The following is a 27,874-nucleotide window of genomic DNA, read 5'->3' on the forward strand; positions in this document are numbered from 1 at the left end:
ATTGGTTTATGAAATTTACTGCGCCAATACACAGGCTTTACAATGATCTTATGGATGCTTTACTTAAATATGCCTAAATATAACTAAGATATCAATTTTTGGTGGTTCTAAGTGTATTGCTTGTTTCCTTAAATAAAACAAAAGTAAAAGCAGTACCTTTCTAAAAATGCAATATACCCTACATAAGTTACAATTTAAGCAATGTGGGAAATAAGCTTGGCTTTTATCCAAAAGAAATAGTTATCAGAAAGAGACGAATACAATGAAATAACCAATCTATGATCACTCCCATTTATAATAAGGCATCTAAATGTCATTCAATTATTGTAACTTCCCCTTTGGAAATCCCCTGTCTTTATAAGCCAAGGCAACTTGCTAATAATCTTGATGCTTCAGTTGGTTTGAGATCTTGCTCTGCTTTGTCTTTAAATAAATCCACATATTGATTATTGATTGTTTTAAAAAAATAGTAGCTTAAGAGAACAGTTTATGGCCAACTGAAGTACTGAACAGGTTAAATTAAAATCAGTTAAGAAAGACTTTCCAGATTTACTATATAAAATATTGTAGTTCTCAATACTTTTCATAATTGTCTAGTATCTGATGGATATACAACACAATATAGGGAAAATGGCAAACATCATAAATCTAGTTCTAAATAATCAAGAACTTACAAAGTTGTAATAAAGATGAAAACTTAATAGAGGAAATAAAAGGATTGAGTTTTTTCAAAAATAGGTTTGCTAAACAGGGAGTTTGACAATTTGGCATTACAGATGCTTACAAATCTTCCAGTAATAAACTATAAATCTGCAGAGCTGCCTTTTTAGATTAACTACTTTCTAATCAATGTTAAATCACGGTAGTACCCAGATAGTCATCATATTCACTTTGTTTAAGATTATTCCAACTTATTTATTAGCCAAAGCAGCAAATTGGGATGCAGATGTGAGGAATGTTAAACTATTTGGACTGACTATGTAACAGCACCACCTATCATTAATTGAACATACAAAAGCTATATACTTAGGATAAAAAAATTATATGAAATTGTCAGCTCTCCAAATTCCTTTGTGAACTTTAATTTTTAGAATGAAAACCAACTCTATTACACTCTCTCTCTATTAAATATCTACATTTTATTATTATAGGATCTAAATTTAAAATTTAGAAAAAACCCTTGAAAGGTCATATTGTTCAAACTCCCACCCAATGAAGGAATCATAAATTCTGGACTGAGATCTAAAATTATAATTTCTTTGTTTTTAAACATACACTGTAAAAGGTATATCAATAATGAATTCTATTTATATTACAGATGCATTGATGGCTATCTCTACCTACCTGACTCAGAAAATTTTAACAAGACCCAGAAGAATTTAAAAAACTGCCACTTCATTTACTTTTTGAAACTAAGTTATTTGCTGGGAAATGGACATACTATTTTTATTAACAAGGAAATAAAAATAAATTACAAAAAATACTGTAGCACTTGCAACAAAACTGTAAGTAGTATAATGAAAAACATTTCTCACTTATAAGGTTTAACCATAACAAATCATAGTATTCTAATATAAAACTTAATACTCTGATTCTACCAAATAAGGCCTTAATATTAAAAAAAAAGGCTAATCATATTTAATTGACACAATGTCCTCGATTATATTAATAAAGAAGAAAAATCAAATCTGTCTTGGCATACTCACATAAATTTGTGTTCACTGTATTTATACAAACAAGAACTTTTTGACATAGAAAATCTGAACACCATGTTAAACCTAAATGCCCTATTCTATTCTAAGCTTCTATTCTGAATCCCACTTTATATTTAGAACAAGAGGTAAGTAAAACCATTGGGACTGATTATAAAATGTATTTCCACATTCATTACCTATCCTTCAAGTTAAAGTTCTAGAATCCTTTTGTTTAATTATTATGTAAGGGAGGGAAAAGAAAACACTGTGTAACTAACTATTTACAGAGATTTGTGAATATGTTAAGATTAAGATTCTACAATCTTTTAAAAATTAGAAGCACAATTCTAAAGTGTCCTAGGTACGTCACAAAAATCAAATGTCCTAGGAGTATATACATACAAACAGTATGTGCAAATTCTATATTAGAATATTATCTCTGAACAGAAACAATATTAATAAAGTGTATACAGATAGAATGTACATTTTAGAAAATTACAGAGAAATCCTTACAGACTCTGCTTTAGCTGCCATTTTGTACTGCCACTAATAATTTCATACACTATGTTCACCACAATTTTGCTTTCAAAGAAATGTGTGTCAATATTCAATTTTTATTGAAAACGGCAGAATCTCAGAGATCAGGACTCCATAGATCCTGGAAAGAATTACCAGGAGCTGTAAATTCACATTTAAACCAACAATAAACAGTAAATACAAGAGTAGAACTACAAGAAAGGAATATACCAAGCAATGTTCCAACATCCTGGCGACTGGGGTTACTTAGGAAGAAGAGCAAACAGGGAGGAAACCTCTCCAACAGCTCCTCACCAGTCCTTGCCTTTGTTCTTATCGACACTTTAATTTCTGATGACAGACTTTTGTCATTTGCGGCATAAACCGGACATACCAGTTTGAAGGCACAATAAAGAGAACAAAGAATTATTTGTTCACACTGTTGAAAAAAAATCTTCTCCAACCAGAGAAAATAACTTCAGCATGGTGAAAATATGCAAATTATATATCAAACCATAAAAACGGGGAAATGTACAAGTTTAGAATCTCACAACTCAATCTAAGGCAAAAGGAAGTTATAACAAGCAAGGCAATAATACCCACACAGAGAAGGCTATAAAAGTTCTGGGAGAGCTTTAGAAGTGCTTTTAGAGAATTTCAAAAGCAAATCAAAGTCATTCAGCCCTCAGAATCAAATTTGTTTCTGAAATTATGATAACTTTTCAAAGGCTATATGACTAGAAAACGGAAAAATTCAAATACCAAGAACAATAAAAATAATACCACAAAGTAAGGATAAAACTACATATTCAAATCCTCCCCCGAACTTTGCAGACACCATTTTTAAAGGTACATTGTAACCTAATAACTGATTTTTTAACCAAACTTCTTTATTTAAACATAAAATATACAAATTGTGACTATATAAACAGTGAAATTAATATTCAATGTTAATATATCTGTTACAAGAACACACATCAAAAAAATAGACCTTTCTGGACACTTAGAAATTGTCTCCCACCCCTTTCCTACCTCAAGAGTAACCATAATCATTATCCTGACTTCTAATACACAAATAAATTTTACTTGTCAAACTTTATGTGAATGGAATCATAAAAGTATGCATACTTTTGTGAATAACTTCATTCATTCATGATTATGTTCATGAAATTCATTTATACTGTAGGTGACTGTAGTTTTTTCATTCTGGTTGCTATATAGATTTCTACTGTATGAAAATACTATAATTTATCCATTTTACTGTTGATGGAATTCTCAGTTGTTTCTAGTTTTGGGCTCTTAAGATGTGACGAAAAATTGTGAAATGGAAAAGAGTTTACTATGTGTTCTTTCAATAGAGTTGAAAAGGGTTGTCTAGTGGATCTTTTAGGGTTATCTGAATCTACAGAGAACTGCACCTTTTTTCTATAAATCACAGAAAACTGAGAGTAATACAATTGACTCTTACCCACAGAAATGTAAATGAATTTGCCTAGCAGGGAATGAATTAACCGGAAGAAAAGATGGTCTTAAACAGTACATTTCAGTGCCAATAGGACAATAATCAGATTTTTACTATTAGTAAATTCATTTCAGCATTCCTAATCTACCTGTGTATCTGTTCTTCAGAATCTCATGTGAATGTCTATAACAACTTAGCAAGTCCCTCATTAATTAATATTAAAGAAAATCTAACACACTTGCTCATTTTATAGTTATACAAGAGTAATGATTTTTCCATTTTGAAAATGACATCTTAAAGAATACTGCTATGAATACTCTTTAACATGTCTTTTAGTAAATATGGATGTGCATTTCTTTTAGGTATACATCTAAATGGATTTGCAGGATAACAGGGTAGGTATATGTATGTGCAGCTTTTGAAGATTTTAACAAAATAGTTTTCTAAACTGATTGTACCAATTTACACCTCCACCAGCAATATATGAGAATCCTATCTGTCCTACATCAAAGTCAACAAGTAAAGTTATCAGCCATTTTGGTCAGTGTGTCCAGGACCTCACTGTGTGGTTTTAATTTACAGTTTCGTTATGACTAAGAAGACTGATAGCTTTCTGTTAAAGTCTTGCCCAACTGAATTGTCTGATTTCTAAGAAATTATGTATTTAAATCTATAATGCATGGTAAATGAACTATTTAAATCAGTCTCTTCTGGAAAAGCAATATTAGCTGAAATACAAATATATGAACAAACAGCATTTGTTTCAGTGGCCCTCCATTAGGGCAGATACTGTAACCCTTTTGTCCCAAATGAACTCTGATTTCCAGAAGTAAATATAACAAACAGTACAGAATATGAATGAGATTCAAGAGCTCATTTCATCAGCTCTAGAAAAAGGCAGAGCTCTTTGTACCTAATCAAATTCATATCGTAATTCTAAATCCATTAACAAGTCCTGGGTTCATATTTCTTTCCAACTAAGTACAATGGTTTCCCTTGAAGTAGAAAATATTAATTTGTAAAAATTCATACAAGTATTCACACCAATTCAGTCCCCATTAAAGACAGGAAATATGTAAAAACTGATATTTTTTCCCCTATAACTCAAGCAGTTCAAATACAAAAAATAATGCTTACTAATTCTTTTTTTTTGATTAATACTTTAACAAACTTTGACCTTCAGAAAAAATTTAGGAGGTATAATTTTACCTATTTTTTTGAAATAGGTACAGTACCTATAGCTAATTATTTTCAGGCTGGAAATACATATTAAAACATCAAACCATCAGACATGGAAGATGGCAGGAAAAGAATTCCTTATGTTCATCTCAAGAAAATCTGCCTTTCAGCCAAAAAATACCTTTCATATCAAAGAATCCTCTGGCTTACTATGGGTAAATAAGGGCTCCAAGGGGAACAAAAGCAACCAATATCTGAGACCCTGAAAGTTTTATTTTTATTCCCAAAATCATGGCTTTTGCAACAATGCAAAATACATACAATATGCAGGGCCATCAGTTACAAAATTCACAAATAAACAAGATTAATGACTCCAGGACAGGGTGTTAAAATAAAGGTCATGTTATATCTAACAAGGCAAATGCGGTGATTAAATTATCTATTTGAAAATATGCGCTGTGTAGTTGAAACTCAAAGGATACTTACCATCAACACCATCCATTACAAAAACTATTCCATCATCCCACGGTAGCACATTATGAATGTAATTAACACCACTGAATTACATACTTGAAAGTGGTTAAAATGGGAAATTTTGTGTTGTATATATGTGACCATAATAAATTTTTTAAAAAACTGTACTATTACAACAACAAAATGACGGTTAACAAGAAAATGCTTGCTGAATGAAGTGATGCACAAAAGACTTTGAGTCTATAATGGTTTTCTAAATTGGCAGAAGTAATCACCAAACACATTATTCTACCTTAGTAGCATATTATGCCATTGTCTCACTGTTATAAGTATGTTATTAATATTTAATAACTGGATATTTGTAATAATACCATATCATAGAACATATCTCGGTATAATTCAGCTCTTGAACCTACTAGTACCCATTAGCACATTACTTCCTAAGCTTTAGAGCCCTCAAGAAAGAAAATATTACCAAGTTGTTAAGCATTTCATCCATGCAGTCTTTTTATTCCATTAGTCTTCTGACTTTTTCTTGAGGTCAGGCCAATCTCACATTCATTCCAATTTTTATGTGCTTATATGTTTTTACCTTCAGCACTTTTTCCTTATCACCAGTGAACAACCCATCTAAATATACACGTGTATCATTTGATATTTTCTAATTGTTTGAGATATGCTAATCATACAGACTGAAGCTCGTTAAAAAGAACATTGTTTCATTACAATTTTCCTAAACTTTAAAAGAACAACAGTAAAATTGTTTAATTAGGGAGAAAATGTAAAAATATAAAGAGAGATGGGGGAAACATGGTCTTATATTAAGGAATTAAGTTATAAAATGTCAAAAGGATCTCATCTCACTAGGGTACCCATCATAACTACAAAACAATCTCTAATAAGAGTCTCTCCTTAGAATCAGCACGGGAGTCTGTTCCATAATATATTTTTATTTTAGAGACAAAGAAAGAAAGGAAAACATCTAAAACTTAAAGGTGAAATGGCCAGCTCAAATAGGCATCAAACTCTCCTTTTAATACACTGGACTCAAGAGTTTTAGAAATTTAGATCACTGAAGGTTTATGTGTTACAGTTCTGCCCCATGATTTCAAAACCTTAAGATAGCACAATCTGAAAATAGTGCTCCTGATAGTAAGAAGCAATTCTTTTGAAAGTTCTTAAAATTAAGGGGGGAAGTGGGGATCAATATTTTTGTTTCATTTTTGCCTACTTAACCACAAATGACTCAGTTAATGTCAGTATTTCTATAACCTGTACTGTATACCAGCAAAAAAAAAAAAAAAATGCAAACCACAAAAACAATCTAAAATGATTACTTGTCAGGACTAACAATTTATAAAACAGATATTTGCTAACCACATAAAGAAGACTGTTAGCCAGTCTGTATTATGGTCTTGATACTAATTTCAAAATCTAAAACTCAACGTTACAGGGAAGTGCGTTTCAAGAATATGAAAACCACAGAACACAAATAATGAATGGAACTTGTAATCATATTTTCATACTTTCCAAATTCTGCACAAAAAAGAGTATTTTAAGGCTACTTTAACCTTTCCCCTTCAGCTTGATTTTTGAAAGGAAGATCAAAGAAAAATGGTTTGAACTCGCATGTTACTCTAGTTATGCAACACAGATTTAGACATTACACTTCAAAACCGTAGCCATTACTTCAGCACCCACCAATTCAGATATCATTCCAGTCCTTTGAAGCAGACCTAATGGTATCTTCTATTTGCAAGTAACACTTCTGCAGTCGAGAGATCTTACTAAGGATAGACGTTAATGCAAAACCACTCAGACTACACAGACACTTATGCCTAGAGGCAGACTGGAAGGTGTTCAGAAGACAATGTAACACCATTATAGAGAGTGTCAGCCTAGCCCTGTCATAAACACTTCAAAATCACTCAGATACACAAACTGGATTCACTTTAACTCATTATTTTATTATGTGCTGAATAGCTGTTCAATTGAAAGAGAGAGGAAACAGGACTACAGATAATCTAATGTTGGCATATAGCTTTCTCCACTTTTAAGAGACTGAGCTTGTTATATTTTATTGGTATTATAAACCTATCCTGATATAACCACTGACAGAAGAAGATAGTTTTACACTAGATACCTAACCAAGGAGAAAAAGGTATTAAATAAAAGCCTAATTTTTCTTCTTCTGTAAGACAGCTGTACTAATTGTAAGACGAACACCATAGGCAAAAACGACTGATAACACCAACGGTAGCAGAATGTGAAGAACTCTCAGACATTATAGGTATAATTATATGATAGTAGGCCCTCTTAAAAACCCATATAATTTCTAATAGTTAAACATACACTTACCCTACTAGCCAACATTTCCACTCCTTGGTATATATTCAAAAAGAGTCCATATATCTGCAAGAATGTTCATATCAAAACAATATAAATGCCGTCAAAAAGAGAGCTGTGGTAATGAATTGTGGTATACCTAACAGTGAATAAAACAGTAAAATAAAAAAAAATACAAACTACGACAAAAGGATGAATAAAAAAAACACTGAGAAAAAATACACTGAGCAAAAGAAGACAGAAACAAAGGAGAACATTCTATATGCTCATATGAAGTTTAATAAAGGCAAAACTAATCTACAGTCAGGATAGTGATTACCTAGGAAAGGTGAAATATTAACTGGGGAACTTTTTATTTGAAAGCAATTTTTTTTAAATCATTTTTTTTCCGGGGAGGTGCAAGGGCTAGGAAGAATCTGGGTCTCCTGCATGGCAGGTGAGCATTCTACCACTGAACTACTCGCGCACCCACCACAATCAATTTTAAAACATTTTGTTTGCTTCAAAAAGAAAATCCCATACCCCTTCAACCCCCCAATTACTGAGTTAGCATTGGTCTGATACCTTTGTTAGAATTAATAGAAGAATATTATAATATTATTGTTAACTATAGTTCATAGGTGCATTTTTTCCCATATGCCACCCTATTATTAACACCTTGTAATAGTGACAAATATTTATTCTAGTACCTGCTGTGGGGAATGAATGTGGTTAATAGTACAAATATAAGAATATTCTTCCATGGACTAGGGAACTTTATCAGTAAGAAAAATGTAAACACACATGTACATCCACACACATAAAAACACACATGCAGGTAAAAAGTCATCAAACTATAGACTTGAGATTTGTACTTTATATGATAAATATACTATAACTTAATTATATTACAAACTTGACCTGGTTAAGTATGAGCCTTCATTTTCTCATCTGTAAAACAAGAATAACAATAACTATAAAACTAACAGGATAGTAGACAATATTATCTGCACAGAGAATTCAGAGGATTCAAATTATGGCTAGAATTATTTATATTAATATTAGGAAATTTTATTAGGCAGCACAAATGTTTAATTCCCCCAGGCATCCATTATTCCTCAGTAGTCTGTAGCACTTTATTCATGCCTCTATTGTGACACTGATCACATGGAACAGGATTTCTCAACCTTGGCACTACTGACATTTTGGACCAGATAATTTTTCCTTGTGGAGCTGTCCTGAATACTGTAAGATGCTAAACAATCATCTCCGGCCTACTCACTAGATGCCAGTAGCAACTACCCAGTCGTGATAGTCAAAAACATCTCCAGAGATTGTCAAATATCCACAATGAGACAAAATCACTCCCAGTTAGGAACCACTGAGGTGGACTGCAATTACTTAATGACATATCCCACAAACAGAATATGATCTCCTCAAGAAATTGCCCATTTGCATCATCCTAATACTTGGCGTATACCCTAAAGTTTCAATATGACGGAATGGAAAAATTATAGTGCTATTAATTAATCAAACTAGAGCTGTTAGAAAGAAAGGGCTAGACTCAGAATAAAAAGGAATGAAGATTTGAAATTTATTTTGGGATTCTCTGAAATTGATTTTCTAGCATGCTAAAAAGAAAATATTCAGCAAAAGGGTGATATATGGAGAAAGATTCATTAAGCACATATATTAAGGGCCTAATATCAGCTAAACAATGTAATTAGTACTAAGGATACAAAAACCATTAAGATACAGTCATAACTCTAGAGAGGCTTACAAAGAATTATCCCAACAACTAATTTAAGATTAAGAGTCCCAGAGAATACTGTAAATTATATAGGCAGGATGTAATATGATTTCAGGGTATTTTCTATTTAAAATATTATTAGCCTCTTATAAAGTTGTTTCTTAACATCTTTATCACCTGTGATATTTCACATGTACCTGCTCTTGTTGACCAACACTCATTAAATCAGAAACTTAACATATGAAAGGATAAAAGATGAAAGCAATGCAATACCAATCAAAATCCCAACAACTTATTTTTCGGAAATAGAAAAACCAATAAGCAAATTTATCTGGAAGGGCAGGGTGCCCCGAATTGCTAAAAGTATCTTGAGGAAAAAAAACGAAGCTGGAGGTCTCACGCTGCCGGACTTTAAGGCATATTATGAAGCCACAGTGGTCAAAACAGCATGGTATTGGCATAAAGATAGATATATCGACCAATGGAATCGAATAGAGTACTCAGATATAGACCCTCTCATCTATCATCTCATTTGATCTTTGATAAGGCAGTCAAGCCAATTCACCTGGGACAGAAAAGTCTCTTCAATAAATGGTGCCTAGAGAACTGGATATCCATATGCAAAAGAATGAAAGAGGACCCGTATCTCACACCCTATACAAAAGTTAACTCAAAATGGATCAAAGATCTAAACATTAGGTCTAAGACCATAAAACAGTTAGAGGAAAATGTAGGGAGATATCTTATGAAACTTACAATTGGAGGCGGTTTTATGGGCCTTAAACCTAAAGCAAGAGCACTGAAGAAAGAAATAAATAAATGGGAGCTCCTCAAAATCAAACACTTTTGTGCATCAAAGAACTTCATCAAGAAAGTAGAAAGACAGCCTACACAATGGGAGACAATATTTGGAAACAACATATCAGATAAAGGTCTAGTATCCAGAATTTATAAAGAGATTGTCCAGTTCAACAACAAAAAGACAGCCAACCCAATTACAAAATGGGAAAAAGACTTGAACAGACACCTCTCAGAGGAGGAAATACAAATGGCCAAAAGGCACATGAAGAGATGCTCAATGTCCCTGGCCATTGGAGTAATGCAAATCAAAACCGCAATGAGATATCATCTCACACCCACCAGAATGGCCATTATCAACAAAACAGAAAATGACAAGTGCTGGAGAGGATGTGGAGAAAGAGGCACACTTATCCACTGTTGGTGGGAATGTCAAATGGTGCAACCACTGTGGAAGGCAGTTTGGCGGTTCCTCAAAAAACTGAATATAGAATTGCCATACGACCCAGCAATACCATTGCTAGGTACCTACTCAAAGGACTTAAGGGCAAAGACACAAACGGACATTTGCACACCAATGTTTATAGCAGCGTTATTTACAATTGCAAAGAGATGGAAACAGCCAAAATGTCCATCAACAGACGAGTGGCTAAACAAACTGTGGTATATACATACGATGGAATATTATGCAGCTTTAAGACAGGATAAACTTATGAAGCATGTAATAACATGGATGGACCTAGAGAACATTATGCTGAGTGAGTCTAGCCAAAAACTAAAAGACAAATACTGTATGGTCCCACTGATGTCAACCGACATTCAAGAATAAACTTGGAATATGTCATTGGTAACAGAGACCATCAGAAGTTAGAAACAGGGTAAGATAATGGGTAATTGGAGCTGAAGGGATACAGACTGTGCAACAGGACTAGATACAAAAACTCAAAAATGGACAGCACAATACTACCTAATTGTAATGTAATTATGTTAAAACACTGAATGAAGCTGCATCTGAGCTATAGTGTTTTTTTTTTGCTGTTGTTTGTTTGTTATATATATTTTTTGTATTTTTTATTTTTATTTTTTTCTCTATATTATCATTTTATTTCTTTTTCTGTTGTCTTGCTATTTCTTTTTCTAAATCAATGCAAATGTACTAAGAAATGATGATCATACATCTATGTGATGATATTAAGAATTACTGATTATATATGTAGAATGGAATGATTTCTAAATGTTGTGTTAGTTAATTTTTTTTAATTAATAAAAAAAAAAAAAGATGAAAGCAAAGAGCACCCACTGTCTACCCATTAGCAGTAAGAAGGTCCCAGTATGGACAACATTAACAAAAGGCCAATTAAAAAAGAAAAAACCTTTAAGATTCATCCTTGCATATGAAAGTGAAATCTGACTCACAAGGGATATCACAATACAGATTGTTTCACCTTGTGTTTTATCTATCAGGCCTTCATTGTAAATTAAGTACATTGCAAAAAATAAAGTAAAATATTTCAAAAGAAAAAACTGAAGATATCAACAAACCAACAATGAGTAAAGAGATTGAAGCAGTAATCAAACCCCTCCCCAAAAAAGAAAAGCCCAGGACCAGATGGCTTCACAGATGAATTTTATCAAACATTCCAAGAAAATACTGCTCAAAATCTTCACCAAAAACCTGAAGACGAGGGAGCACTCCCTAACTCATTCTATGAAGCCAACATCACCTTTGTACCAAAGTAAGAAGCCATGAGAATCAAAAATTACACACCAATATCCTTTATGAATACAGATGCAAAAATCCTCAGTAAATACTAGCAAACCGCATGCAACAATACATTAAAATATTATACACCATTATCAAGGTATGCGAGGATAGTTCACCGTAAGAAAACAAATTAATGTAATATACCACATTAACAGAACAAAGGAAAGATAAAACACATGACCATCTCAACTGATGCAGAAAAGGCATTTGAAAAAATTCAACATCCCTTCTAGACAATAATACTCAGAAAACTAGGAATAAAAAGAAATTTTCTCAACATAAATAAAGGGCAAATATGAAATACCCACACCTAATATCATACACAATGAGGAAAGACCGAAACAAGATAAGGATGCCTGTATCACTATCATCGCTGTTAATTCAACATGAAGTTGAATTATGAAGTTATGGATAGAGCAACAAGGCAAGAGAGAGAAATAACTGGCATCCAAATTGGAAAGGAAGAAGTAAAACCTTCCCTATCTGTATATGGCATGATACTATATATTTTGCATAAATAACAAAACATCCTGGAAGATCCACAAGAAAGCTACTAGAACTAACAGATTCAGCAAAGTGGTGGGATACAAGACCAACAAGTATTTCTGTGCACTAGTAATAAACAATCTGAAGAAGAAAGAAAACATTCCATTTAAAATAGCAACTAAAAGAATCAAATCTAAAAGACAAAAGAATCAAATCTAGGATAAATCTAAACAAGGATGTAAAGGACTTGTAACAGAAAACTACAAAACATTGCCAAAAGATGATTTCTTTGATTAAGAAGATCTAAACAAATGGAAGGACTTTCTGTGTTCAAGGACTTGAAGGCTAAATATTAAGATATCAATTCTACCCAAATCAATTTACATATTCAACAAAATACCAATGAAAATTCCAACAGCCTTCTTTGCAGAAATGGAAAAGCCAATCATCAAATTTATGTAGAAGGGTAAGGGGCACCAAATAGACAAAATCATCTTGAAAAAGAATAAAGTTGGAGAACTCACACTCTCAGATCTTAAAACTTATTACAAAACCACAGTAATAAGTAGTTTCTTGTCCTTTTGAAAGCAGAAGAAATTCCTGCATTATCAGTGGTTATTTTCAGTATCAACTATTCAGTCAAAAGGCAAAGATTGGCCAAACGGATTTTAAAAAGCACAATTATGACAAAACTGTCTTGAAAAAGAAATTGGAGGACCCACATTTCCCAATTTTAAAACTTATTACAAAGCAAATACATGCAAAAACGTGAATGAACATTGAAGATACCGTACTGGATGAAATAAACCAGACACAAAAAGAGAAATATTGTGTGATCTCACTGATGTGAAATAATTAGAATAAGTAAATTCTTAAGAGTCAAAACTGAATTTAGGTTACCAGGGCCAGGGCAGGGATAGGGAATGGGCTTTAATGCTTGCGCTGGTTTGAAATGATGTATGTACCCTAGAAAAGCCATTTTTAATCCTAATCCCATTTTGTAAAGGAAGCCATTTCTTCTAATCCCTATTCATCACTGATACTTGGAAATATAATTAGATCATCTCCCTAGAGATGTAATTTAATCAAGAGCAGTTGTTAGGATGGGTTAGGTAGAGGTGTCTCTCCACTCATTTGGGTAGGTCTTAATTAGTTTCTGGAGTCCTATGATAGAGAAAACATTTTGGAGAAGAGAGCGATTCGGAGAGAGCAGAGAATGTTGCAGCACCATGAAGCAAGAGCCAGTGACCTTTGGAGATGAAGAAGGAAAATGCCTCCCAGGGAGCTTCATAAAACCGGAAGCCAAAAGAGAAAGCTAGCAGATGACACTGTGTTCGCCATGTGCCCTTCCAGCTGACAGAGAAGCCCTGACGATGTTCACCATGTGTCTTCTCACTTGAGAGAGAAACCCTGAACTTCATCGGCCTTTTTGAACCAAGGTATCTTTCCCTGGATGGATGCCTTTGATTGGACATTTCTATAGACTTGGTTTAATGGAGACATTTTCTCGGCCTTAGAACTATAAACTAGCAACTTATTAAATTTCCCTTTTAAAAAGCCATTGCATTCCAGCAGCTAGCAAACTAGAACAATGTGTAATTGGTAAAGAACTTCTGTTTGGTGTGATAGAAAAGTTTTGGTAATGTCTGAGGGTGACAGCAGCACAACATGGTGAATATAATTAACACCACTGATTTCTATATTTGAATTTGGCTAAAAGGAGAAATTTCAGACTACATATATGTTATCAGAATAAATTTAAAAAACACAGGAGTATGCAACACAAACCACGACCCCTAATGTAAATTATGGACTACAGTTAATAGTTGTTCTAGTTTGCTAGCTGCCGGAATGCAACATACCAGAAACGAAATGGCTTTTAAAAAGGGGAATTTAATGAGTTACCAGTTTACAGTTCTAAGGCCAAGAAAATGCCCCAATTAAAACAAGTCTATAGAAATGTCCACTCAAAAGCATCCACCCAGGGAAAGATACCTTGGTTCAAGAAGGCCAGTGAAGCTTGGGGTTTCTCTCTCATCTGGAAGGGCACATGGCAAATACAGCGTCATCTTCTAGCTTTCTCTCCTGGCTTCGGGTTTCATGAAGCTCCCAGAGAGGCGTCTTCCTTCTTCATCTCCAAAGGTCGCTGGCTGGTGGACTCTCTGCTTCGTAGTGTTGCTCTCTCTGAATCTCTCATTCTCCAAAATATTTCCTCTTTTATAGGACTCCAATAAACCAATCAAGACCCACCCAAATGGGTGGAGACATGTCATCCCCTAATCCAGTTTAACAACCATTCTTGACTAAACCACATCATCCAGGGAGATAATCTCATTACAGTTTCAAGCATACAGTATTGAATAGAGATTATTCTACCTTTATGAAATGGGATTTATATTAAAACATGGCTTTTCTTAGGGGGCATGCTTCCTTTCAAACCAGCACAATATATAATTATAATACTGTTTCATCAAATGAAACAAAAGTAACCCACTAATGCAAACTATCAGTATCAGGGAAAACTGTGTATGGGAGGGGTGGGGGACTATGAGACATGAAATTAGGTCTTTCCTGCATGATTTCTGTGTAAATCTACAATTTCTCTAACTTTTTTTTAATTTAAATGACCTGGTTTTGATGATTATTCCATGGTTACATATGATGGTGTGCTTGTTTTTAGGAAATATACACTGAATTATTTATGTGAAAGAGGCATGAGTTCTCCAACTTACAAATGCTTCAGGAAAAAAATATGCACAAATAGATTTAAAATATTAAAAGAATGATGAAATAAATGGGGCAAAATGTCCATACCTACCCTATAATTCAGCAATCCACTCCAAGGTCTACAACCAAAAGCAATAAGTGCATCTGTCCACCAAAAGACACCCACAGCAGGTTTCATAATATTCAAAAACTGGAAACAACCAAAATATCTATCAATTGTATAATGGATGTTTTAAAATGTGCTGTATTCATGACAGAATACTTTAGAGCAAAACATGAACAAATTACTGCTGCACACAAAAGATGAATGTAAGTCATAAACAACAGATGAATCTCATAATGTTAAAAGAGGCCAGACACAAAAGAGTATATATAATGCTATCTATATTCATATTTTTATGAGGTTAGAAAATAAAGAAAACTAATCTCTGGTGATAAAAGTAAAAACACTGATTACTTAAGGGTATGAAGACAATACTGACTGATAACAGAGATGAGGGATTCTTCTGAGGTGCTAGAAATGTTCTATAACTTAATCTGGATGATGGAATGTATAAAAATTCATCAATCTGTATACCTAAGGTCTGTGCAGTTTACTATATGTTCAACAAAAACTTTAAAAAATACACATAAATCACCTTCCACCCAAAAAATATTTTCCATTTTAGAGGAGAAAAACATTAAAAATGTCCAACAAGAGATTCTAACTTACGATAATAAATTTCAAAAGTAAACTGTTTACATCAAATCAACAACCATCAAATAAATAAAGCTGGCATTAGAACACAAGGAAAAGTTAAATTTCAGAGAGAAGACTTCACACTGCATATGAAAAAAACATCTTCCTGCATTAATACAGGTGAATTCCAGAAATTATTTCAGTATTATTCTTCACTTCTGCTATTATTCACTCCCAGGTATCCAATATTCTTCCACTGCATATGGCTACAGAGCCTTCCATTACTTCTCTTACCATAAGAAGAGATTATATCAAACAAAGGTCCTTTTTCTTAACAAAGGGAATTTTTGGACTGGTCTTCATATTCAAACCTTCTTTGCTTACCCAAATCACTGACCTTCTATTGCTCCCACCTGAATGACATAAAATTGTTTCCTGGCTAAAAATCTTAGCATGGCAAGGTCCACTGGAACCCAACTTCTAACAAATAATGGACTAATTGGTAGTTACCTCATACGTGCCCTTGTATGTTTCCTTTCAAGGAAATACTTCCTTTCAAGGAACAGCTGCACTTCTTTTAGCTCAATGCATTAGTGACACCTAGTGTCACATCTCTGAAACATATTCAACGCTTCAAGAAAACACAAAATGCTAACTTCTGAGGCTAAAAGTATACTGTCTGTTTCATGAAATGCAATTGTCATCTTCTAGGTACCATCAGGAATTAATTTTCAAGAATTATTTTTTTAAATATTAAGCATTTCAAAAGATGATGAGTAAACTAAGTAGTTATTTAAAGAAAATAGTGGAAAATTATGGGAAAATATGATTTTTACATAGATTCTATCTTGGGTTTCATATTCACTGGAAAATCTAAACAAGAACTTTTATTACTTATATGAGATATACTATACAATGCATATTTTTCTTTTTTCTTTCTTTTTTTTTTTTTTTTGCATGTGTGTGTGTGTCTGCTGTATGGCAGGGTTCACATTTCATTCTTTTTCTATGTGAGTATCCTCTTATTGCAGCACCATTTGCTGAAGTTTTGTTTATTTTATTGTGTGGTTTTTTTTGTTTGCTTGTTTGTTTGGGAAGTGCATGGGCCAGGAACTGAACCTGGGTCTCCCACATGGCAGGCAAGAAGTCTACCACTGAACTATCCTTGCACCCCCATAGCTTTCTAACTTTATTTTCTTCACTTTTTATTTTGAGCTACTTTCAAACTTACACAAGAGTTACAAAAAATAATAGAAACCACATACAGAGAACTCCAACATATTCTTATTGACCCACCCCCAGATACCCAGATACACCAATTTTCATATTTTCCACATTTGCCATGTCATTTTATCTACCCATTTATCTATCTGCATATTTATCAATCCATTTTCTGAACATCTGACTGTAGGCTGTATACCTCATGCTCCTTGAAACCTTAATACTAGCCTTGCATTTCCTAAGAATAATGATATTCACTTATGTAACCACTTAAGTGCAGTTATCAAGTTCAAGAAATTTAACAGTGATATAAAAGCTTACAGGCATCGTTTGTCAAACTTTAGGGGCACCCAAATCAATAGGGCATGCCCTCAATCATGAGGCTTCCTCTTGTGAAGCTTATGTAAGCAGTAGAGACGCTTTAGACTACCTATAGGCATGCCTAAGAGTTACTTCTATTGTTGCTCAGAAGTAGAATCACTCTAAGCCCAACTCTGCAAATGAAATCACTGCCCTCCCCCCTCCCCCCCAACGTGGGACATGACATCCAGAGATGAAAGTCTCCCTGGTGACGTGGGAGAGATGACTCCCAGGGATGAATCCAGCCCTGGCACCATAGGATCAACAATTCCCTCCTTTCCAAAAGGGGGAAAAGAAGTGTAACCAATAAAGTTTCAGTGGCAGAGAGAGTTCAAATAGAATCGAGAGGCTACTCTGGAGGTTGCTCTTATGCAAGCTTCAGTTACACCTTGCTACCTATCAGAACCTGCCAACCCCAAAACAGGACCATCCCAGTCAATCCTAAAGAACACCGAGGGCAATATATAAGATTCCCCAAGGGTTCCACACACTAGAGTAACTTTCCAGAAACCTACTACAACCTCCACATGGGTTCCTAGTCCAGATAAGTTCTGAAACCTAGCCCAGCCTCTCCAGAATATCAGATAGTTCCACCTCCCTACCCTATATTAGTGACAGAACTTTCCAATATGAAAAATTTAGAATGCCCATAACCCAAACACCCCTAAAGAGAGGGACAGAAAGATCAAAGGTGATGGTGGAGTTATACAGAAAAGACAGGATTTAACAAACTAATATGAATGCTGAATGATTACATTGATATCTCTTTTAGTCTCCAGTACTTTAGAGCACCTAGAGGTAAAAACGTAAATCTTTGGAAATGTAACCCATGTCAAACTCTGAAATATGTTCCACAACTAATTGTGCTGCTGTGCTTTGAAATGTATAGCTTTTTTGTATATATGTCATTTTTCACAAAAAAAGGGGGAAAAAAGTCGATTGTGATGATAAAAAATATTTAAGCCTTCTAACCTCCTTCATTCTGAAGAAGCTAGAAGGAAAAATCTGAGAGGATCATATGGTAGCCCATGACACATTCCGGGATCTGTCCTGCAACTACTTGTTAAAGAGTGCTTTGAAAACTATTGCTTTTTTGTTTCTTTGCTTTATATATATGTTATATTATACAATAAAAAAAGTTAAAAAAAAAAAAAGGGAGAGAGAGAAAAGACACATAAGCAAAAAAATATTGTGACATATGTCACAATAATGGCCTTTGAGCCTATCTCGTCACTTGCTAGATCCCGTCCAGGATCATGGATTGCATTTGCCATTGTTTATAACTGTGGGAACACATATATAACGTAAGCTTTCCCATCTCAACCACCCACTAGCATATCGGTGTATCAAAGAGATAAACTACATTCACAATATTGTAGTACTCTCACCACATTCCATTGCTAAAACTTTTCCATCTCTCCAAAAAGAAACCCTACATTGGTTATGTATTAACTTCCCATTTCCCTAGCAACTTGTACTTTAATTTCAGGCTCTATGAGCATTTATATTCTCCAATATTTTATTTGTAGTTACCATGGGGATTAAATTTAACATCCTAAATCTATAATAATCCCCTTTGTTTTAATATCAACATAAGTTCAATAGAATACATCTATAAACCTCGGTGCCTGCATTCTTAGGTAGTTCTTGTCACAAATCACAAGTTTATACACTATAAGTCCAAAATCACTAGTTTATCATTGCATTTTATATATTTGCCTTTTAGATTAAGTAGGAAATAAAAAGTAGTCTTATAAACTAAAAATATAATAATATTGACATTTATATTTACTTATTTCATTAACCTCACCAAAGATCTTTATTTTCATGTAGTGTCAATCTACTGTCTATTATCCTTTGCTTGCTATCTGCAGAACTCTCTTCATTTATTATTTTTTTACATGGGCGGGTACTGGGAATCAAACCCGGGTCTCCGGCATGGCAGACGAGAACTCTGCCTGCTGAGCCACCATGGCCCGCCCGTTCTTTTTGTTTGTTTGTTTGTTTTATTATTATTTTTTTACATGGGCGGGCACTGGGAATTGAACCCGGGTGCAGAACTCTCCTTAGCATCTCTTTTAGGGTCTGTCTGGTGGTGATGAACTCCCTTAGCTTTTCTTTATCTGGAAATCCCTTAGTATCTCCCTCATTTTCTCTATGCAATTTTATTGAGGTATAGTCACATACCACAGAGACCATCGAAAGTATACAATCACTGGCTCACAGTATCATCACATAGTTGTGCATACATCCCCATGATCAAATTTAGAACATTTTCTGTTTTTTTTGATTGTTGTTGTATGCTGTATTGTGGGGGTCACATTTCATTTTTTTCCATGTGAGTATCCCCTTATTGCAGCACCATTTGTTGAATTTTTGTTTGTTTTTCTTGCTTCATTTTTGGTTTGTTTGTTTGCTTGTTTGCTAGTTTTGGGAGAAGTGCAGGGGCCGGGAGTGGAACCTGGGTCTCCCGCATGGGAGGCAGAAATTCTACCACTGAACCATCCTTGTAACCCCCTAGAACATTTTAATTACTCCAGAAGAGAAATAAAAAGAAAACCCTAATCCTCCCATACCTATTCTCCACACACTGTCCCCAAGCAGGCGCCGTCCCAACTACTGACCCATAGGATTGGTGTGGTACATTTGTTACTGTCGATAAAAGACTATTAAAATATTATTGTTCTGTATAGCTCATTTGAACAATCGAAACACAGGGAGCCCAGAACAAGAAAGAGGTCCTTTAATCCTGTATAGCTTAAGGTAATACCTGGATATATCCTAAAGTATATTAAGCAGATAATCAAAAAGTATTGGAAAAGTTCCTTGAGGGATGGGAGAAAAAATATGGAACTATTGAATTTTTCCATCTGGAAATCCCCTGTTACTGTGTCAAACTTTAAGGACACCCAAATCAATAAGCCAAACCCTTGATCTTGAGGCTTACTCTTGTGAAGCTTATGTAGGTAGCAGACAAGCTTAGACTACCTATAGGTATGTCTAAGAGTTACTTTTGGAGGACCTCTTTTGTTACTCAGATGTGACCTCACTCTCTCTAAGCCCAACTCTGCAAGTGAAATCATTGCCCTCCCCCCTATGTGGGACATGACATTCAGTGGTCAAAGTCTCCCTGGTGGCGTGGGAGATGACTCAGAGGGATGAATCAGCCCTGGCACCATGGGATCAACAATCCCACCCTGACCAAAAGGGGAAAAAGAAGTGTAACTAATAAAGCATCAGTGGCAGAGAGAGTTCATACAGTCAAGAGGCTACTCTGGAGGTTGCTCTTATGCAAGCTTCAGTTAGGCATTGCTACCTATCATAACTTGCCAAATCCCAACCAGGACCATTTCAGCCAATTCTAAAGAACACCCAGGGCAATATATAAGATTCCACAAGGGTTCCAGGCACTAGAGTCACTTTCTAGAAACCAACAACCTCCAGATGGGTCCCTGGACCAGATAAATCCTGAAACGCAGAGGGCCCAGCCTCCCTAGAACATCAGATAATTCCATCTCCCTACCCCATATTAGTGACAGACCCTTCCAAAATAAAAAAGTTAGAATGGCCATAGCCCAAACACCCCTAAAGAGAGGGACAGAAAGATCAAAGGTGATGGTGGAGCTGTAGAGAGAAGACAGGATTTAACAAATGAATATGATTGCTGAATCATTAAATTGATATCTCTTTTAGTCTCTAGTATCTTAGAGCAGCTAGAAATAAAACTCTAAAATTGTGAATTGTAACCCATGCCAAACTCTGAAATATGTTCTACAATTAATAGCGGTGCTCTGCTTTAAAATTTATTGCTTTTTTTGCATATGTTATTTTTCATAAAAAAGAAAAAAGTCAATTGTGGTGATAAAAAAATATTTAAGCCTTCTACCCTCCAATATTCTGGAGCAGCTAGAAGAAAAAATTTGAAAGGATCATATGGTAGCCCATGACAAACTCTGGGATCTGTCCTGTAACTACTTGTTGAAGAGTGCTTTGAAAACTATTGCTTTTTTTTTTTCTTTCTTTGCTTTGTATATATGTTATGTTATACAAAAAAAGTTTTAAAAAATCAACTGGCCATAAAAAAATTTTTTTTAAATACATAACAGCAAGTACTGGAGAAATAGGAATACTTATTCACTATCGGTGGGAATACAGAATGCAGTAGAAGAGTTTGACGGTTCCTCAGGAAGCTAAACATACAACTGCATATGATCCAGCAATCCCACTACTAGGTATATACACAGAAAAACTGAAAAGCAGGGATGCAAACAGACATTTGCACAGCAATGTTCAAAGAAGTCCTATTTATAATTGTCGAAAGATGAAACAACCTACGCTTTCATCAACCAATGAATGGATAGACAAAATATGGTATAGACATATGATGGAATATTGTACAGCTTTAAGAAGAAATGAAGTTGTAACACATCTCATCTTACACATCATGAGAGAACTCAAACTGGAGCAAAACCATATGAATGTAATCTATGTAGAAATACCTTCATCCAATCTTATAATTTTCAACAACATGAGAGATCTTGCTCTGGAGAGAAACTCTATGAATGCCACACATGTGAGAAAGCCTTCAGTCATTGTTCTGCCCTCAGAAAACAAGAGAAAATTCACACTGGCGAGAAACCCTACAAATGTAATTTAAGTGGAAAAGCATTCCTCTAGTAATCTTAGACTACATGAGAGAACACACTGGACAGAAACCCTATGAATGTGGTACACATGGGAAAGCCTACATTGGTTGTTCTGACTTCACACAACATGAGAGAAGTCACACTGGAGAAAAGCCTTATGCATGCCTAACATGTGGAAAAGCCTTTAGTAAATCTTGTAATATTCCACAACATGAGAGAATTCACACCAGAGAGAAACCCTATGAATGTAATTATATGGAAAAACCTTCAGTCAACCCACTCATCTTAGACAACATAAGAGAACACACAACTGGAGAGAAACCCTACGAATGCCATACATCTGGAAAGGTCTTCAGCCACTGTTCTGCTTCAGGCAACATGTCAGAACTCAGAGGTGAGAGAAACCCCATGAATGTCATCTGTATGGGAAAGCTTTTGCTGATAGTTCTGTCTTCAGGGAACATGAGAGAATGCACAGTGGACAGAAGTCATAAGAATGCCATCTGTATGGGAACATCTTAATTTTTCTAACCTTGAACAACATGAAACTTTTTATCAGTATGGAACAGATCTCAGCAGTAGCTTTAAGTAAAGACACCGAGAACTCACTCACTTAATAAACACTATATTCACAATCAATATCGTACTGCCTTTAGTCATCAGTATTATTTTAGTTGACATAAGAAAGCTTATACAAAATCACCACATTGTTGCAAAATGTTAATAAGAAAAATTGTGTTTGTAAGAGGTTACACAAAATCTCTGTACGTTTTGCATGATTTTTCTGCAAATCTATAATTTCTCTAATACAAAAAGAAAAAGTTATAATTGTACATATGAAAATTAAGAATAAAAAAATTTCTAATTTCAAAAAAGAAAAAGAAAGTTTATATAATAAAGAATCCATGTGAATGTCATCATTGTAGCAAAACCCTTAGTTGGTCTGATGATAAATTATTTAAAGAACTGACATTATCAATCTAATGGAAGTGGAAAGTCCTCATCTACCACTCTCATAAGCAAGAAAGAGTAATTACATGTGAGGAATTCTATGTCTGTACTCAACATGGTAGTGTCTTAATTTCTCATTTATCCTTTAAATAAAATGAGTCAGCCTCATTGGGAAATAAATCTTCAAAAAGCAAACAAAAAAAGGCAAGATACAAATAAAATTAGATTTAAAAAGAGTGGCAGGTAGTTTTTGGTTTTACTTTTCATACCTCTTGAATTTTGTACAATGTAAATGCATTAACTCATAAAATTTATATTTTTAAGTGACTGGTAATTTTATAAAAACAAACAAAATTTCCCCAAACGTCAGTTTCCTCTTGTGTAAAATGGGGGAAATTATTATTATAATTAATAGGGTTACCATCTAGAAAAATAAGACCTTGCATGCAAGTAATTTGCACAATTCTTGGTCTACTTAACAAGTCATTTAGAATATCTCTGATTTGCAACTTGCTCCTCATTGCCATATCTAGTATGTCTGGTCTTGTACAGAGAAGGTCCTTAGCAACTGATTGAGAAATAAGGGATGAGACCTTAATAAAAATATCACCAGATTTTACCTGTACTGACATGCTGGAAAGTTTATTTTAGGGTTGCAATCACCTTCCTACTTACAGGGATGCTCCAGACCTGCATTCCATCACTGTAGCCAATCATAACCAGCAAAGGTGGTTCATTCCCAGTGCTATGTAATTCTTGAAATTCCAGATTTCTTGATGTATCTGCATTGGAATGAAACAACAAAGAAGCAAATGAAAAGATATAAAGTCAATCAGGACAAAAACTGCCTTTCTTTAACGCCATTAGAGTAACAAATATTTAAATTATCAGTAAAAACCAAGAGTAGAAGTCATCAGAAGACATCATTTAAAAGTAAATGAGGAATTCATTGAAACCTTCCTTGTAATTCCAAGCTTGCAGCCTGCCGTACAGAATTTGGACTTGCCCATCCCCATGGCCATGTGAGCCAAAGAGAGAAGCTGAACTATTAGGCAGAACTCCAGTTACCTCAATTTGATGAATAAACACTGGAACATCGAAGATGACAGAATAGGATAAGCTAAGTTCAACCCTACTCTGGAACAACTAGAGAAGTACAGAAAAATGACCAATTCCAGGGTACAAGTGACTAACAAGGAATTTCTACATTATATAGGGAGGGCCTGGATGAAAAAGGGAGAAAAATTACAACTGAGAGGATGGGGTGAGTTTATTCAGTCATGACTGCACCTGGAGCAGAATGCAACATGCAGGCTGGAGTGGGAGATGAAAAACCAACATGTTCATGTACTGCCAACCCCATACCAGGCTGAGAGATATTCCCTCTCAGCTCTGCAGCTGGGAGCTCCAGTAGGAACCTGAAAGCCAGCAGACTTGGTACACTGAAGTAGAGACCTTGCAGAACAAAGTACCTCCCACCCATCCGCGAGGCAGGCTGCTATGGGCACCTGCTTTTGGCTGAGACTGAGTGGCTTTCCACTCAGGAGGAGGTGGAACACAGAGCTGAGCTGAGGTGACAACTGGCCAGCAAACAACACTCCCTGGGTTCTTCTTTTTCTATCCTTTCTCTACAGAGGCCCAGAGCACTCACAGCATGCACAGAGGGAAGGGAAGGGAGAAGGGAGCGAACCTCACCACACTGCCAAGCACTCCCAAGTTGACTGTAGGCAGGGGTAGTTGAAGTACTCAGTCCCACAGCCCAAGGTCATTCCATGATGGAGTCTGTGGACCACCAGATCCATTACCACACAAGCAGATTCAACAACAAGGTGCACACTGCCCACACCCCAGCCAGAGGTTGGCAGTTTTCAGCATGAACCGAGACCTGTGGCCTTGACTGGATTTGCAACTGGGTGGGTACCGGACCAGCCAGCTGTTGCAGTCACATAGAGGCAGGCCTGAGGAGGACAAGGTGGCTCAAGAGCGCCATCTCCTGGGAAGAAGCAGAAAGCGCAACCTGGCAAACTGCCTTTCTGCCTAGCTTTGTTCTTTTGTTTTGTTTTGAGTGCGCTGATTTTCTATAAAGGATAAATAACAAACTAAGATACTCCCACCTTGAGTACAGACACAGAATCCCTCGCATGTCATTACACTTGCTTGCTTATGAGAGTGGTAGATGAAGACATTCCACTTCAGTTAGATTTATATAGTGAATTCTCTCATATGGTATATCATCAGATCAACTATTCAGGGTTTTGTTACGAAGAGGACATTCATATGTATCCTCTCCTGACTAAATGCCCTTATATTAACTGATATAGTACTACAGACTAAAAATATTACTATATTGATTACAAACATAGTGTTTCTTCAGTATGAGAGTTCTCTGGTGTGTTTAAAGTATGGCTAAAATCTCTTACATATTCAAAACTTGTAGTGTTAGTTCTATCATTCCATCTAAGATCTGAATATTGACGAAGGCTCTCCCACATTGATGACATTCATAGGTTTCCTCCAAAGTTTGAAAACATTCATGTTGTCTAAGGATAGAAAAATTAAAGTGTTCCCATACAGATGACACTCTTATGGCTTCTGTCCACTGGGCATTCTTCAGTGTTGCCTCAGGGTAGAATTATGAGCAAAAGTTATCCCACACAGATGATATTCAAGGGGACTCCAGTAGATTTCGCTCACATATTCTAAGAGAAGAATAATGAATGAAGGTTTCCAACATACATGACATTCATGGGGTTTCTATTAATGTTTTCTGAGGATAAAACGATGGAGGGCTTTCCCACATGTATGTCATTCATAGGCTTTCTCTCCAGTATGTGTTCTCTCATGTTGTCTGAGATGAGGATACTATGGAAGACTTTCCAACAAGCATGGCATTTACAGTGTTTCTCTCCAGTGTATGATCTCTCATGTTGTCTGAGATGAGGATATTGGTGGAAGGATTTCCCACATAGATGACATTCATGGGGTTTTACTACAGTAGAGTTCTTTCTTCTTTCTAAAGATTAAAATATTGACTGAAGATCTGCCTAGCTTATCTCCTGCTTAAGGTCCCAGCCTTGATTTGGCAGGGAATTACTGACAAACCGAGTAAACAGAGATCTTCAATGCAAACCTGACCAACTACAATCTTAGACAAATGAAGAAAATCAACTTTCAAAATAACTTTATCATGATGATCAAATGGAGGCAAGATGGTGGTTTAGTAAAGTGTAGAATCTAGCTGGTCCTCCAGAGCAGCTAGTAGATAGCCAGGAACAGTACAGAACTAACCGCTGGGGCCATATCAGTGGCTGGACACACAGCGAACACCAGTCTGGACAAGCTGGACCAGTTGTTTCCCCTCACAGAATTCTAAGTCCCCCAACCTGTGCTGGCCAGCACCCCTCCCCCACAGGCACAGCAACCTGGTTCCCTAAGGGGAAAGGAAACAGACTTTACTAGCAGCAGGAGCTTAGTTCAACCAAACTTCAATTGTGGAATTAATTAACAAATTCTGACTACTGAAAATAGGCCCCCAGCTCAGATAAACCTGGAATACGACCTAAAGGTACTAGGAGTTTTTGCCCCAACAGACACAGGGAAGGGCTTTTTGAGTTGGACAGCACACAATATCTGAAAACAGATGGGTTCTAAGGAAGTAAGCGGGGGACACATAGAGCCTGGAGATACATAGAGCAACATACCAACTTATGCTCTTGCTTAATAAACCAGAGGAACAGGGGTCCTGCTCTGAAAAGGATTTTCTTTTTGTTTTTGCTTTGTTTCTACTACTTAACAGCTCAGCAGACAGAACTGCTAGGCTTCTCAGGCTCCAACTGCCCAAGGCAAGGGCAGAATTAAGCTTCTCTGAAAGTCAAAGTGGCTAGTCAGATGAAAGGAGTCACTTCCCTGGAGGCTGTACCTTGCCCAGGAGAGGGTTAGGGCCCAGCCCAGGTGGAATCCTTCCCTCAAGGAATTCAGGCCCCAGGGACTGGAAAACTGAAGCAATTAATGCCAACTTACAAACTCACTTCTGTCTCAAACATACCCCCACTCTGTTGAAGTTAAAGGTACCACATCACCTTATGCTGGTGTGATGTGACCCGCAGGCAGACAAGCACCACATACTGGGCAGGACAGGAAAAACACAGAGTCCAGAGACTTCATAAGAAAGTCTTTCGACCTGCTGGGTCTCACCCTCAAGGAAAACTGATGCAGGTGATTTTTTCCTCCTGAGAGGAGGCCAGCTTGGTCTGGGAAAATCTGGCTGGGTCTAAAATACCTAAGTAGACCCTACAAATTGTGTGTGTGGGGGGGGGGGGGGGGCGGGGAGGAAAAGAACCATACAGACAGGACAAGAAACAAGAAAACAAGAACTAAAAATTCTGCCCTGTTAAACAAAACTCAAGCTAGAGGTCTAGAATAAGCTGAACAGAATGCCAAAGAACAGACAGACAACAAAGTCATCCAGCAAGAAAATTCTAGGTAAAAAAGTGAAAACAATCTCCAGAATAAACTACCTAAGGAAATTAAATGTCTAGACACCAAGAACAACAACAAAAAAAAACGAATCAGACAAGGAAAATTCAAGATATGGCCCAGTCAAAGGAACAAACCAACAATTCAAATTAGACACAGGAGCTGAAACAATTGAGTCAGAATATTCAAACAGACATGGAAAATCTCATCAAAAATCAAATCAATGAATTGAAGGAGGATATAAGGACAAGGAATGAACAAAAAGAAGAAATCGAAAGTCTGAAAAGACAAATCACAGAATTTGTGGGTATGAAGGCACAGCAGAAGACGTAAAAAACAATGGAACCCTACAATGTGAGATTTCA

General features: G+C 35.7%; 1 protein-coding gene across 20 annotated transcripts in view; it reads right to left on the reverse strand.

Moving 5' to 3' along the window:
- The window catches only part of BCAS3 (BCAS3 microtubule associated cell migration factor), a 726,008-nt gene that overhangs the window by 665,249 nt on the left and 32,885 nt on the right, over nt 1–27,874 (reverse strand). For 17 of the 20 annotated variants that reach the window (XR_013177676.1, XM_077165018.1, XM_077165019.1 and 14 more), the window contains one exon: nt 23,709–23,815. Coding sequence is in view for 19 of the 20 variants with exons in the window: in XM_077165018.1 (XP_077021133.1) it covers nt 23,709–23,815 (107 nt within the window). In the remaining variant the exon portion in view is untranslated. Of the gene's footprint in view, nt 1–7,683; nt 7,714–23,653; nt 23,816–27,061; nt 27,117–27,874 lie in introns of those variants that run through there. The other 3 variants (XM_077165021.1, XM_077165024.1, XM_077165023.1) reach the window with 3 other exon arrangements.

Source organism: Tamandua tetradactyla, chromosome 6 (assembly GCF_023851605.1).
Source record: "Tamandua tetradactyla isolate mTamTet1 chromosome 6, mTamTet1.pri, whole genome shotgun sequence".
Lineage (NCBI taxonomy): Eukaryota > Metazoa > Chordata > Mammalia > Pilosa > Myrmecophagidae > Tamandua > Tamandua tetradactyla.